This window comes from Humulus lupulus, chromosome 8 (assembly GCF_963169125.1).
Source record: "Humulus lupulus chromosome 8, drHumLupu1.1, whole genome shotgun sequence".
NCBI classification, from domain to species: domain Eukaryota; kingdom Viridiplantae; phylum Streptophyta; class Magnoliopsida; order Rosales; family Cannabaceae; genus Humulus; species Humulus lupulus.
The window spans coordinates 77,202,789-77,217,142 of NC_084800.1; the positions used below are offsets into that span (position 1 = coordinate 77,202,789).

Here is a 14,354-nt window from a genome sequence, read left to right on the forward strand (position 1 = left end):
TTTAACATCAAAAAAAGACTTGAGATAATGATGTATTCAACAGGCATTGTACAGTACAAAACAACACAGTAAAGCAATGCCAAAGTCTTTAAACAAAAACAATGAATCACAACTCAAAGCCTAAGAAATATGACACAAATAAAGTAGATTAAACCAATGAAATACATAAACTATATTAGAACAATGAACACACTTAAAGACTAAACACACATTGCAAATACTAAACACCTAAACCATATTAAATCTAAGTCATATACTAATACACATTGCAAATAACAATCAAAGGGCCTCAAAACAATGCATCATCATTAATCCTTCAGAGCATTGGAGATTTAATCAAAATGAATCATAACAGTATCCTCAAAGGCAACCAACCAACAATATGAAACTCAAAGTTACCCAACCACCGAGCCAACAATCTGAAACTCACAAAGACATAGTCAAGTGTATCAAAAATTTCATACCACCCGAGCAAGCAAATCGATAACAATCTCAATATGGCGCCCCTGTCAAAACTGAATAACAATCTTAATATATGGTGCTCTTGTCGAAACCGAATAACAATCACAACTAGGATAAAGCAAAAAAAAGGATAAAAACCATTCATTTAAACACAATTTAAACAAAACCATACCCATAGAAAAAATCGAAACCAGGAAGTCGTTTCTGTTAGAGAATATATTTTTATTGCTCAGTGGAAAAACCAAAAATACAACTCTATGCAAAGAATACAATGGACAAGATGATAGATAAATAGGTTTACAACTCAATGACCAACAATACAAGTAAATGTAGAGAAGAAAGAAAGAAGAGAATTATTAGAACTAAAACTCTAAAACAAGAGATACTAATAAATATGTAAATAGAAATAGAAGAAGAGGATTACAAACTCAAAACAATAATAATACAAGAAGAACAACTGAATTAAAAGATCAATGAAAAACACAAACTCACACTCAACCAAAGTGTAGAGTAATGAGGATCACCAACTTGAACAAGGTTCAAAACCTTTGTCCAAAAGCTTATCTCCCCCTATTCTCTAAGCACTAAGGGATCTCTCAAGGAAATAGCTCTCTGGAATAATCAAGCCTCAAGGTGTATTTTTCAGCCAAGTGCTATGTGGATGAAAAATTGTGTGTCTTGCAAGTGAGCATTAGACTCCTATTTATAGAGTTTAAGATACCCTTTGGATTTCAAATTCCACCAACCCCCATGGTTGTTACCAATGTTTAATTGGATTAATATAGAATTAAAATTGAGATTTGGGAGTTATTTGAGTTTTTAGAATCGCTCAACACATTTGGAAAAAACTGAAAATTTGGCCTGAAATGCACCTGTGGCCGCGCCCAGGGACATCAGTGGCCGCGGCCACTGCTTTCTATCCCCCAGGCCGTGGCCACCATCATTCAGTGGCCGCGGCCGTAGCCCATTTTCAGCACTTGAACATGTGTTGTTTTTCCAAACGGTTCCAAACCCTCCCAAATGACTTTGTAACTCCCAAAACATATTATTGGGATTAAAATCATATCTCCAACAGCCATATTTTATAATGGCTTTATGAAATCCAATCTTAAATGTGTAACATATAATATACACATTATTGGGTAATATTTGGAAGTTATAAATTTGTAACTGATTTTGTAACTCCAAAATATGTCACATTTAGGCACACACATGTGTCCAAATTTATGACTCTTAATAATATGTTACAAGGTGTGACAAATCACATTTGTGTGACAAATCACATTTTGTCACATTATTTAATCTAATATAATATTATATGAAATAATATAACAGTTTCAGGGGCTGAGATAGAGATTCCAAGATTCAAAGAATGGAGTCAGCAATTCAAAGATGGAGGCGGCAATAGGGGCTAAGAAAACTTGAAAATGGAGGCAAATATTCAGATGTAAGAGTACTCATCGGAGGGAGGCGACAACCACTTTTCTGGGTTTCATAGAATGAAGACTGAAGAAACACAAATAGAGAAAACACCAACCCGATTGAACAGAGAGATGATCCAGAGAGATTGTAGAAGAGGATGTAGGATTAAAAAATGAAGGGATTAAGCCGAGTGAGGAGTAGCAGCAATAGATGGCAGATCGACCATCTCGTATGGAATAGAAGAGAGATGAGATTGCTGCTGAAGAGAAAAGACAAGAGGGTTAGGGCTAGAGAATGAAGAGATGTGCGATGTGAGGATAGAGTTAGATAGATAGATGTATTAGGTTTATAAATTAAAACCTTAAATAAAAAAATTAAATATTAATTTTTTTTAAATAAATAATATTATTAGTGCCACATGTACATCCACATGTATTTCTCATTTGACATGTCAGTATATTTAATACACTTCAGCAAAAACATCACCACTTAAAAGTTTTATATGTAAAATTTATGTTAAAACTAGAGGGAAATATAAGCGGTAGTTGTTGACCGCATTTTTGGCCAACGACGTGAGAATGTCAAAAACGATAAAGCCTTCAAGAGAAATTAAATGACACGGACAATCTTGAACAAAAAGTAAATAAAACACGCAATTTTTATAGTGGTTCAGCCCCAATATGTTGGTAATAGCCTAATCCACTTAGAGTTGTGATTATAGATCTGTACTCAAGATCAGATGAACTGAGCCAATTGAGTTTCTTCAGTACAGATTACAAGGATACAAGAATTCTTTTAGATACAAATACTTTCTCTCTCTAGAAAACTCAGACCCAAAATTTCCCCAAAAGTCCAAAAGTACCTTTCTAATCCCATAAGCCATATATTTATAGATTTAGGATCATACATCTGTTCTCCCCTAGAATCGGGATATTTCATTATATTTATTATATTTAAATTACAAAAATATTCAAACTATAAAAGAACACCCAATTTGTGGGAAGAATGAGAGATTCCCACGTATGCCAAGACCGATTCTTGTTGAAGCCGTTTCTAGGAATCTTGACGTAGTCTGCTCTACCTAGTTGATGAATATCACCTTTTGGTCGGCCATACCTCTGCTGGTCGGACATGCACATGACCGATCGACCAATGTCATTCCTAGCAATGTCACTCCTGGGCAGTAATGTCACTCCTGGGCAATGTCACTCCTGGGCAGCAATGTCACTCCTAGGCAGTAATGTCACTACTGGGCAGTAATGTCACTCCTGGGCAGTAATGTCACTCCTGGGCGGTCATGCACATCTCTGGTCTAACATGGCACACTGGTCTAGCATGACATATCTCTGGTCTAACATGGCATATCTGGTCTAACATGGCATACTGAGCTACTCCTAAGCCAAGTCACTTTATCACAACTCTGAGGATTCAATGTATTTATTGACTATTTAATGTGTCTTTTACGGACCATGTACTGCCACTTGTCACCTCTATTGCCACGTCATCGATCTCCAATTTTTTGGGATAACAGTAGTGATAAAAAAAAATTCCCTCCAAAGTTATTCGTAGGTAACTCATTACCTACCAATACTAATGGTAGGTAATGATATTTTTTATATCCTTGCGCCATATCTATAAGAATTACCTACTAATAATTGGTTACAATAAATAAGCGTAGATAAAAAATATCTTTAGCTACCAATAAATATATGTAGGTAACAAATACATAGGTAAAGGCCAGATTTGTTGTAGTGTTTGAGTCTTATTTATAGGCTCAAAGATCTCCTTATGGGCCAATGGGCCTTGATTACATTTAATACAAGCGTATCTCAATCATAATGAAAATTACAATTATTACATAAATGCAAGATAAAATATCTTTAGAAAATATCTGATATACTTCGACCTGCCCTGGTCGACTACGAAATATGCCTTCTGTCGAGTGAATTCTCTTCTAGTCGATGGTCGACCAGAACGTAACTGCTTAAATAGTCACATGCATCCCACGTGCATACTAGTCTCGCCACGTCATCAAGTGAATCTTTTTTGGGTAAACAATATGTGATTTGTGAATTTAAAAATTTCTCATTTAACAGATCAGCATCTCATTTTATGAGATACGAAAATATGAACCTAAGGAGGTTACATCTTTTAATGGTTGTGTCTTGCTATTGCAAGAAAAATATGGATCAAGGTGGATCCAAAATTTGAGATAGCATATTGTCCAATAGACTTGGAGTCTAGAGTGTGGTCAAATGAAATATATTTGAGAATTTTTTAGTGACAAGAATTCTAAAATATTCATTGTCTCAATGAGGAGACATTTCAAAATTGGAGAAGCAATTTTGATTCTTTACACTAATAGTGAATAAATTAAAGTGAACTTTATTCATTTTGGTTAAAGATGGTGGTATGTTTAAAGTAATCTCAATGAGAAGATAATTTTAAACTAAAGCATAAGAAATCAAAGTGTTTAAATAAATCAATGATGGTTTATTTTTCTTGATTCAAAGTGTTTAAAAAATTGACATCTTCAAATTGATTTTGATGAGAAAATCAATCGATGTCAAAGTGGTGTTTGAGAAATTCTCACATTACATTTGTGTTTACTTTTTTTTTTTTTTTGTGAAATATATAAAAGAAAGAAACTAAGTGAAATTTACTTTCAGAGAAGTGTGTCTTGCTTTAGTAAGTAAATAAATCAAAATAAACATTAAGGTTTTGTTTATCTTGATATATTGAGAGTTTATCATGTGGCTTAAAGGACTCATGATGAACTTTGAGAATTATAAGTCTAGATTTATCTTGGAGGATAGAAGACTTAATAGAAATAAAAAGATTTCAATTTAAAAGTGATATTTTCACTTTATGTGAGAAATGTGGGGGTGATGCTCAAAAGTTAATCAATTTATTTTTATAATGGCGGATTAATTTGGTCATCCTATCAAATAGGTGATTTGAAATTCCGCATTCTAAATTACTTTGGATATATGCGTATAGAATGGATAATTCTAGACATGTTTGGTGTCTAAAATTATTGTTTTAATATTTTGATTCAAGAAGTAATCAATTTAAAACATAAAGGAGAATTTTAGAAACAAAGATGTTTCTAGAATTAATATTCAAGAAAATGTTTATCTTGGATATTGAACTATAAAATAATGGGGGTGTTGGCTATAGTCAAAATCACTATTTTAATCAAACTATAGCTAGCAATAAAGTCTGAATAAAATAATGAGAGTGTTTAAGTATGCATACATGAGAAAAGAAATGACTCAAATTGAATCATTTCTACATCTCAAGGGTTGGGATTTAGACTACCTAAAGAAATTTGCGATTGATGATAATCTATCTTAATACTAGTAACCAAACTAGTATTAGGTTCAATAGGTAATATCAAGTCAATCAAGTGAATAGTAACAGCACTCAAAATTTGTGTCTCATCTAAGATATGAGTATTAGAGTAATACCAAAATGAGGGTTAAAAGCAAAAGGTTTTTTTTAATAGAACTCAATCTTGAAAAGACAAGCATTTTAGGGTAACAAAATACTGTAAGAATTCTACCTATATAGACCCAGGGGTGGTGCCGCCCCTCATGAGAATTTAGAGTCATTCTCAAGAAAAGTCTATAAATGGAATACGCACATAGTCATTAACGGTGCAAAAGCGAGACATTGATGTCGCAAGTGAACATTACAAAGATGTGTGTGTTATTATCGGTTTGTAATCAAGGAATAATGGTTCAACGCTTCGGCAACCAAAATTTCAATAAAATTTGTGATAATTACACTAAGGTAAAATTCAAGTCGAAAGACATTTTACTTTATGCACCAAAGCAAATGTTTCTATAAAGAGTAATTATTTAATCAAGTGGAAGAATATTATATTTTAATATAATATTTGATTGATTAAATAAGTGTTACAAAAAGTGATTATTTCATCAAAGTGAGGGAATGTTATATTATTTTAAATAATATAATGTTAGATTAAGTAATGTGACATAATATGATTTGTCATACCTTGTAACATATTATTGAGTCACAAAATTAGACACATGTGTGTGCCCAAATGTGACATATTTTGGAGTTACAAAATCAGTTACAAATTTGTAACTCCCAAATATTTCCCAATAATGTGTAGATTGTGTATTACATATTTGAGTTTGAATTTCATAAAGCCATTATGAAATATGATTGTTGGAGACATGTTTTTAACTCTCGTTAGGTGTATGGAGGTTATAAAATCATGTGGGAAAGGGTTTGAGACGTTTTGGAAAAACTGAAATTTTGTTGCTAAAATTGGAGTTTTGGTTGCGGCCACTGATAATCCTTGGCTACGGCCTGTGGGACAGAGGCCAGTGGCTGCAGCCACTGATCTGACAGCTAATTTCTTTTTTTTTTCTTTAGTTTTTTCCAATTTGAACGGTTCAACATCCCAAGTAACTCCCAAATTTCCATTTTAATTCCATAAACATTCGATTAAACATTGGTAACAGTCATGGGGGTTGGTGGAATTTAAAATTCAAATGGTGTCTCAAACTCTATAAATATGAGTCTAATGTACAATTGTAAGACAACTGTATTTCTCTCTACTAGAGTACTTGGCTTGAAATACACCAAAATACTTGATTATTCCAAATAGCTATTTCCAATATTGAGACAATTCCTTAGTGCTTGATATAGGGGAAATAAATTTTTGGACAAAGGTTATAAACTTTCTTTAAGTTGGTGACCACCAATGCTCTTCACTTTGGTTGTGTGAGTGAGAGAGTTTTGCATATTGTCCTTGTTATTTCTTTTTTCTACTTTTGCTTTTGTCTTCTCTTCTTCTATTTTCTATTTACATATTTATTTGTATATTTTGTTTTAGAGTTGTAGTTCTTATAATTTTTTTCTTTCTCTTATTTCTACATTTACTTGTATTTTGGTTATTGAGTTGTAAAGTTCTTTGTCTATCATCTTGTCTATTGTAACATTTTGCATAGAGTTGTATCTTTGGTTCTACCATTTCCATTGAGTATAATATATGTCTCTAACATTTATTGATGTTTTAATACTTTTAAATTGTTACCATAAAGTAACTAAAAAAATGAGGCATGTTTCAAAACTAAGTAAAATAATATGTTACCAAAAAGTAACCAAAAATAATAAATATTTTTATATTGTTGTCATGTCTACTACTACTGCTGATCATGCTTTGATAATAAGTTGATTACCATATAGTAACCTAAACAATAAAGAGTGTTTTAAAAAGTAGTTAATACAATAACTTACTAAGGAGTAACCAATAATATGGTTTTTTTTTTAATTTTATAATAAGTTCTTAAACTAGAATAATAAATGACGTTTTAAAAAATAACCAAAATAATAAGTTACAAAAATATTAGCATAATGTAATCAAAACAATAAATCACGTATGTTTTAGTTTTTGGTAACCAAAAAGTAGTAATAACCAAAGCAATAAGTTATGAAATTATAGCTAAAACTAATATATCACGTTTTAATTAGAACTTATTATAAAGAACCAAACCAAAAATAAAGTTTCCAGATCGTCCGCAATGACAATTGAAAAGTGACAACTTTGAATTTTGTTTCTCATTTTGAGCGATGAGTTGGCGGGGGTATAATGAGCTCGCAGGCTAAAAGTAATTTTTAGCAACTATTTTTTTAATAGTTATTTTACACATTGGATATAAAATTATATAAGTTTCCATGAATACATATTCCTCAATTTTTTATATAACACATAATTAACTTATAAATATATTAGTAAATAAATTATTAGGACATATGCAAAATATAAAAATAAAGTGAAAAAAATACAGGATGGCATAAATGCAAAGAATTCATACACAAATGATTAAAATGTAAAAAAATAAAATTACATTCAGGGCAGCATGCCCCTATTGCGCTAGCATAAAAATCAAATGTTTTTAATTTATGGAAATATAATAATGAATTTATTAGAAGAATCAATGCTACAAAAGTGTTTAAATGTGTGTGTTTATATATATATATATATATAGTAACATATAATTTTAAATATCTTTGCTAGTTGGTAACTGTTATCAATAAGTTGTGGATACGTAACTGGAGCAGCAAGTATTTATGCATGTGATGTAATAATAACCTTTTTCTTCATTTTAATGAATGCCATTTCCTTCTAAAAAACTGTTGACCAAGACAATTATAACAATATATATATATACTAATATATTAAGACTATTCCTTTCAGTTTCCAATTTCGTAATTATATATTTACATTGCAGTTGTGTTAAGGTGTTGGGTGGTATGGATTATGAAATCTCTTGATCCTTAATTAATTATTCCTCACACCAATATTGAAATCTTAAGTGTCTAATTAAACCACTAATTAATTAAACGTTCACTAGTATTTTTTGTGAGCCATGAGCATTGAGAGCTTAATTATATCATTAATTAATCACCCTCCATTTGGAGTTAACTAGGTTACGATAAACAAGTCAATTAAATTGATTATTATTCTTTGGCAGTTGGCACACACTCCATGACCATATAGCCAAACCAATTGAACTACAGCACATTTTAATTATACAACCCTTATTTAATTTTCTCAAGAAAATTGACCAATGGCCATATATGCATATACATTAACTCAATCAAAATTAGCTAACTGCTCAACATCCATAGTGAATATTTAGTAACCTATAATAAAGTCTTTTCTCTCTGTCTCAATTAAATAAATTTGCAATTTGCATGCGTATATACTTATCTATATTTTTCCTGATAATTTGAGGCAGAAAGACACCTAATTAATATCTTACTTGAAAACAGCTAATGACACTTAAAAATAATGACATTGTACAAAGACCAGAGATTATATATTTTGGTATACATACAAGGCTGCTCAATTTGTCTTTATTTATTACTCTCGTGACTTATTATGCATGTGATTATTATCGCCAACTCTCTGCTGCATTGATCTGACACATTATTCAGTGTTGATCTTACCTTAATAATCTTACTTATTACTTTATTATAAACCCCTTTTTCTTTTTCTATTTAATTTTATTTTAATTAAGAATATATATCTGGTTCTTTAATACTTCACACTTCTACCAGATTGGCAAATTGGACTTAACTAATGGTTGGGAACCCCAGGACATGCTAGTATATGTGAGCAACTAATTATGCACTACCCATATTAAGTACAATTTATCAATTGATTAATATATATATAATACGTTATAAAAAGCCAAATCTATATTAAACTAATATTTTAACGTAAGCTAGCTAATAACAGATATTATCGGCACTAGCTAGAAATTAAGGCATATAACAGTGGAGTCAATGATTTAAGAATATTCTATGATGCATTCTAAGGTTTGTGGGCCATCAAGTAGTGGATAATTTACAGATTGCTTAGGTGTACTGATCAGTAGGCTAGTATAACTAACAAAAAGGAGTGGACCAAGGCAAAGAAAATGACAAAAAAAATATAGCTAAAGCCAAGTAGATGCATTTGTTCTTTAAAATTTTAAAAAAGTGACTATCTTTGTTATTAAAAAGAGAAAAAGGACAAGAGGTGGATTCATGTGGGAATTGCAGTAAACTCACTGCCTTTCACTGTACTTTTTTATTGTATTCTTGTCACTTACATCAGAGAGAGAAAGCAGCTGGCTTTCTTGTAATTGAAACAATGGAACTTTTTTTTTATTTCTTTTTCGAAAATTGTTATTTTCTATCATAGAAGCTAAAATGAAAGAATGAACAATACCCAATTGGTATTTTTTTTTAAAAAAAACTAAAATACTAATTGATCGAGAAGCATTAAAAAAAGATGCCCCATCATACACTTTTCATGAATTGGCCAATTGAGCCTTTCATAATACACAATTTGAGTGTTTGCTATGAACAAATAAAGAAAAATAAAGTGGAGAAAGTTCTCCATGTGTAATAGCAACAATTTGCCCATCAACAATATGATCATCAACTTAAAAGAATTAAAAGAATCTTATAACTTTGAAATTGAGAAAAAGTGTCCCCAAAAAACAAAAAAAAGAAGTAATAAAAATTTTTACGGTATAGTAATTCACATATAATGAGACTTAAAGATCAATCGTGGGACACAAACGTTGATGAAAAAAAAATATTTAAACATAAAAAATAAATTCGTAACCTTTTTCTTTTTCTTCTTCTTCTTAGTAATGACAATCCACCAAAGCCGGGGCGGAGAAGACAAGTGTGGACGATTGTTGTTGCTGCTGCTGCTGTTGCTTCTGCTGTTGTTGCTTCGCAACGAAGCCGAATTTCGGTTCCCGTTGATCGTCCTCGGGCGCCGGAAGATTGAGATCCAAATCCAACGACAGCACGCTTCTTGTTTTGTTAGTCTGGTGTTGTTGATGTTGATGAAGACGATGGTGTTGTCGTTGTTGTCGTTGTTCGTGATCAAGATCAGACTGGTGTTGGGGTTGATGATGATGATCCAACGACATCAATTGAGTAGTAGTAGTAGGAGGAATATTAGCACTAGTAGTCAACGACAAGGCCGTACTTGTCGTTGAACCAGCCACCGGTGCACGGTGGCGCCTCATGTGGCCGCCTAAAGCTTGGCCGGACGTGAACTCGGCGCCGCAAATGGAGCACTCGTGGACCTTACTCGCCTTGTTGACGAAATTAGTGCTTCCGTACAAATTATTATTGTTACTATTAATAGTACTACTCCTGTTATTACTCAGTTGAAGAGAAAGCGCCGTTGACGAATTATTGTTGTTATTGTTACTGGTTTTGAATTGCGTTTGATCTTCGTCGTCGGATGGCGATCCAAACAAGTGATTCCTTTTATTCTCCGCCGTCTGATCAGCCACCATGATCTTCGGCTTCTTGTGGCTGGCACGGTGGCCGCCGAGCGCTTGAAAAGAAGGGAAACTTCGGTTACAAGTCTTGCATTCGTACGCATAATTATTATACCCTGCGCCGGCCTTATTTACGGCGGCGGCCGCTTGCGTAGCTTCTAAGAATTTCCTGTTGCTGTGCTTATTGTAAGCCGCGAGGCCACCTCCGTCTTCGATGGCCGTGGCGGAGGCATCAGTAGGGGGAGGAGGAGGAGGCGGAGGAGACTCTACTTGTTTCGGTGGCGTAGGCGATGAGCGCCGGGATTGGCCTTGAGCGAGGAGGATTAGGCAGTTGGCCATGTCTTGATCCTCTTTCTCTGCGCTGCCTTGAATATTCTCGACTGAGGTGACTGGAGACTGCGAGTGCTTGTCGTTTTGGTTATGGTGGCGGTGGTTGTGGTTGTGGTGGTGGGGGTTGTCATCGTTGTCGCTGGAACCGCCACTGTTTCCTGCGGAGGAGTTAGTGGCGATGGCGGCAAAAGGGAGGGGTGACTGTGGCCTTTGGCGCTTGGTCCGCTTTCCCTTGACGACGAGGGATTGCTCTTTGTTGGAGGCTGTGGTGATGACTTCCTCTTGAGGTGGTGCAGCTTCCATGGTTGATCTCTCTCCGTACAGGCCACAAGTCAGAGAAACCATAAGAGAGAGAGAGAAGATTGAAGGGTAGAGAGGAAGCAAGGAGGAGGACTATGTGGGGTTTGGCTTTTATATTTATATATATATTAGATTGTAGATTAATGAGTCAAACGGATACCCAATAGAACAGTAACTGTGAATTAGTCCTATAACCCATTAATCTTTCTTTAGTTTTTAACCACTGATCAAATAAATGGTATCTATATTTATAGCACTCATCTAGTTGGAATGGGATAATTTGTGTTGTATATTTAGGTGTTATTTTCTTTATTTAATTTATCATTTATTTTATTACTCCTCTTAATTTTATTTTTTTAAAAAAAGGAAGAGTTTTAGTAAATTGGGTTAGGAACACACAAATTAAGCAAAAGGTAAAAGAGTTGAGAAAACAAATAACGGAAAAGTGGCAAAATTAGATTGAAAAAAAAAGAGAAGGTAGTAAATTAGATGGAAAGAGAAAAGAGAATAAGGAGAGAATAGAGGAGAGGGGTTTGTTTCTTAAGGTCCGTTTCACACTCTCTTTCTCACACTTTGCCAACGCACTTCACGAAATGAAAACAACCCTTTCCCCTTCCTTTTATACACTCACACACATCTAATCTAATCTAATCTAAATCTATTCTCATCTCATCTCATCTCTAAATTAGAGCTCAATGGGTGCACGTTATCATCGTGCTACCTTCACTTTCACTTACCCAATCTCATATACAACCTATATATTTATATGTAAAAAAATAAAAATAAAAATAGTAACTCTCTTTGTGTTACTTATTATTATTATTTTTACAACATGTTTGCTTTCTTAGCAAGAAATTTATCTGAGCTTTGTTTGGAGATAATATATATATATATAAGTACAGATGTGATTAATTAGCGCCGTCTGATTAAGTGTGGTATTGGTATTGAGTAGCTGAAATTATAAAATTGGCTCCACATGGGTCACCTATATTGTCTGACTAATTCCATAAAATATCAATATTGTTGTATTTAAATTAGTACTTCACACACTTATTATTAACGAATAGTGTATTATTATTTATATGTTTTTCTTTTAACGAAATACTTTTGGTGTCTTAAGTCATTCTTTTTTATTATAAATAGAAGAGTGATATAATATAGTGAAGTCAATATGTTCCAGTTTTGTCCAAACAATCCATTTAATATAATAATGTTCACTATTATCCTAAATTAATGATAATAATAATAATGTACTGATTACCATACATATAAGCTTCGGATTAATTTTCTTACACAATGTTTATGGAATAATCACCCCTATCTAAAGCCACTAGCCTAGTTATTTAATTAATTATTAGCTCATCAATTTTTTTAATAATAATAATAATAATTTTTCAAAAGGGTTTCCTAAAACACAAGGAGTTGAAAAAGAAAAACGCCATAGAATAGAGGAAAGGAATAAAAATAAGGAAGATTTATATATATAGCTAGGTAGCATGTTCTTTCTTGTGATGGTTGGAGAACTTTCCAAGCTAGGCGCGTGTGAGTAACTGTTTCATAGTGAAGTTACACGTATTGTTTAAGAAAAGACACTGCAATACAGTACAGCCTCATACACACATGATCTACTATTTATATACAGGTCCATTGGCCAAATAATCAAGTTTTAAAATTATTTTGTATTTTTGTGTAGTTTTGATAATTTTTTATAAAATGATATTTTATAATTTAGAAATTTGATCCGTTGATTGAAAAATTCAGATAGTCGATCTAAAATTTTAGACAAACAGTCGAAAAATTTAGACAATTTGTCAAATTTTTAGACAGATATTATTTTGCAAAAAATTATCAAAACTAGAACAGAGTGCACAATCACTTAAAAAAATAAGTCATTTTCACTAATTTCTCATTATATATATATATATGAATTTTCTTAGGTATGACTTTTGCTCCTATCGTAAGAGCATATTCTATTTTCGGCAGTTGGAGAAATTATAATTTTTTTTTTTGCTTGATGGTGTACACTATAGTTATATCAAGCATCCCGCTAATATTTTTTATACGCGTGGAAAACATATTATTTGAACTCTGATTTCGACACTGTAAATTATTTAGAATTTCTCAAAATTTGGTGGGATGACTATATTACTGTCATACAAAAAAAATTAGGTTATAATTTCACCAAGTACTGAAATTAAAAATCGCTCGTACGTGAAGGAGAAAGTGATGACCCTACTTAAGAAGCTCCATATATTATAGAGGGAGGGAGAGAGAGAGAAAATGAGAGTTAGAGAGAGAAAGATGGGAATGAGTTAGGGCTAGTAGGGAAGGAAGGAGGAGAAAAGACCATTACTTTGCCTCAACGATTTGTGGAAGAGATGATTGGATTGGAGTGCAAGCCTGGAACCACGGAATCTGCGGTGCTCCCCTCACTTCACTACTTATATTCCCACTCCTCTTCTCTTCTCTTTCTCTTTCTATAAATATACATGTTTTGTCATTCATGAATTTATTTTATTTTATTTTTCATGTGTGTGTTGTCATGCTTCTATGACCACCCATTCCCATTGCATGGAACTCTTGTGTCTTCCATCTCTCTTTAATTTCTTTATTTCTCCTACATTTTTGCTTTCTTCCACTTCATTAATTAATTAATTCCCTTAATTATGTATTCTCAGTACTGTTTATCAACTTAATTACTATTAATTATCATATATAGATAATCTCACTACTACACCTCATTTCCCTAGCTAGCTAGCTACTACAATATTAATACGATCCATGTATATAGTAACTCCCCAACAAGCTTCAAGAATTTTCTTTGTTGCTAATTAATTAATTAATAAATTATGTAGTTAATATTAGTGAATATCCCATTAAATCCATTAACTAGTAGTGGTTAATTAGGTTCTAGCTAGCTAGATATAGTTAATTGTGTAATTTTAGATGCGTTATTTTTTCAAATTTGTATAGTAGCATATAGTGAGAACACAATATATATAAATA

General features: G+C 32.6%; 1 protein-coding gene across 1 annotated transcript; it reads right to left on the minus strand.

Annotated features, from left to right (window-relative positions):
• Window positions 1-9,453: 9,453 nt before the first annotated feature.
• LOC133797882 (zinc finger protein ZAT5-like) lies at window positions 9,454-11,439 on the minus strand. The gene has a single exon (XM_062235977.1). The coding sequence runs from the start codon at window positions 11,391-11,393 to the stop codon at window positions 10,065-10,067; it is 1,329 nt and encodes a 442-aa protein (XP_062091961.1). The 5' UTR covers window positions 11,394-11,439; the 3' UTR covers window positions 9,454-10,064.
• Between the last annotated feature and the right edge of the window lie 2,915 nt (window positions 11,440-14,354).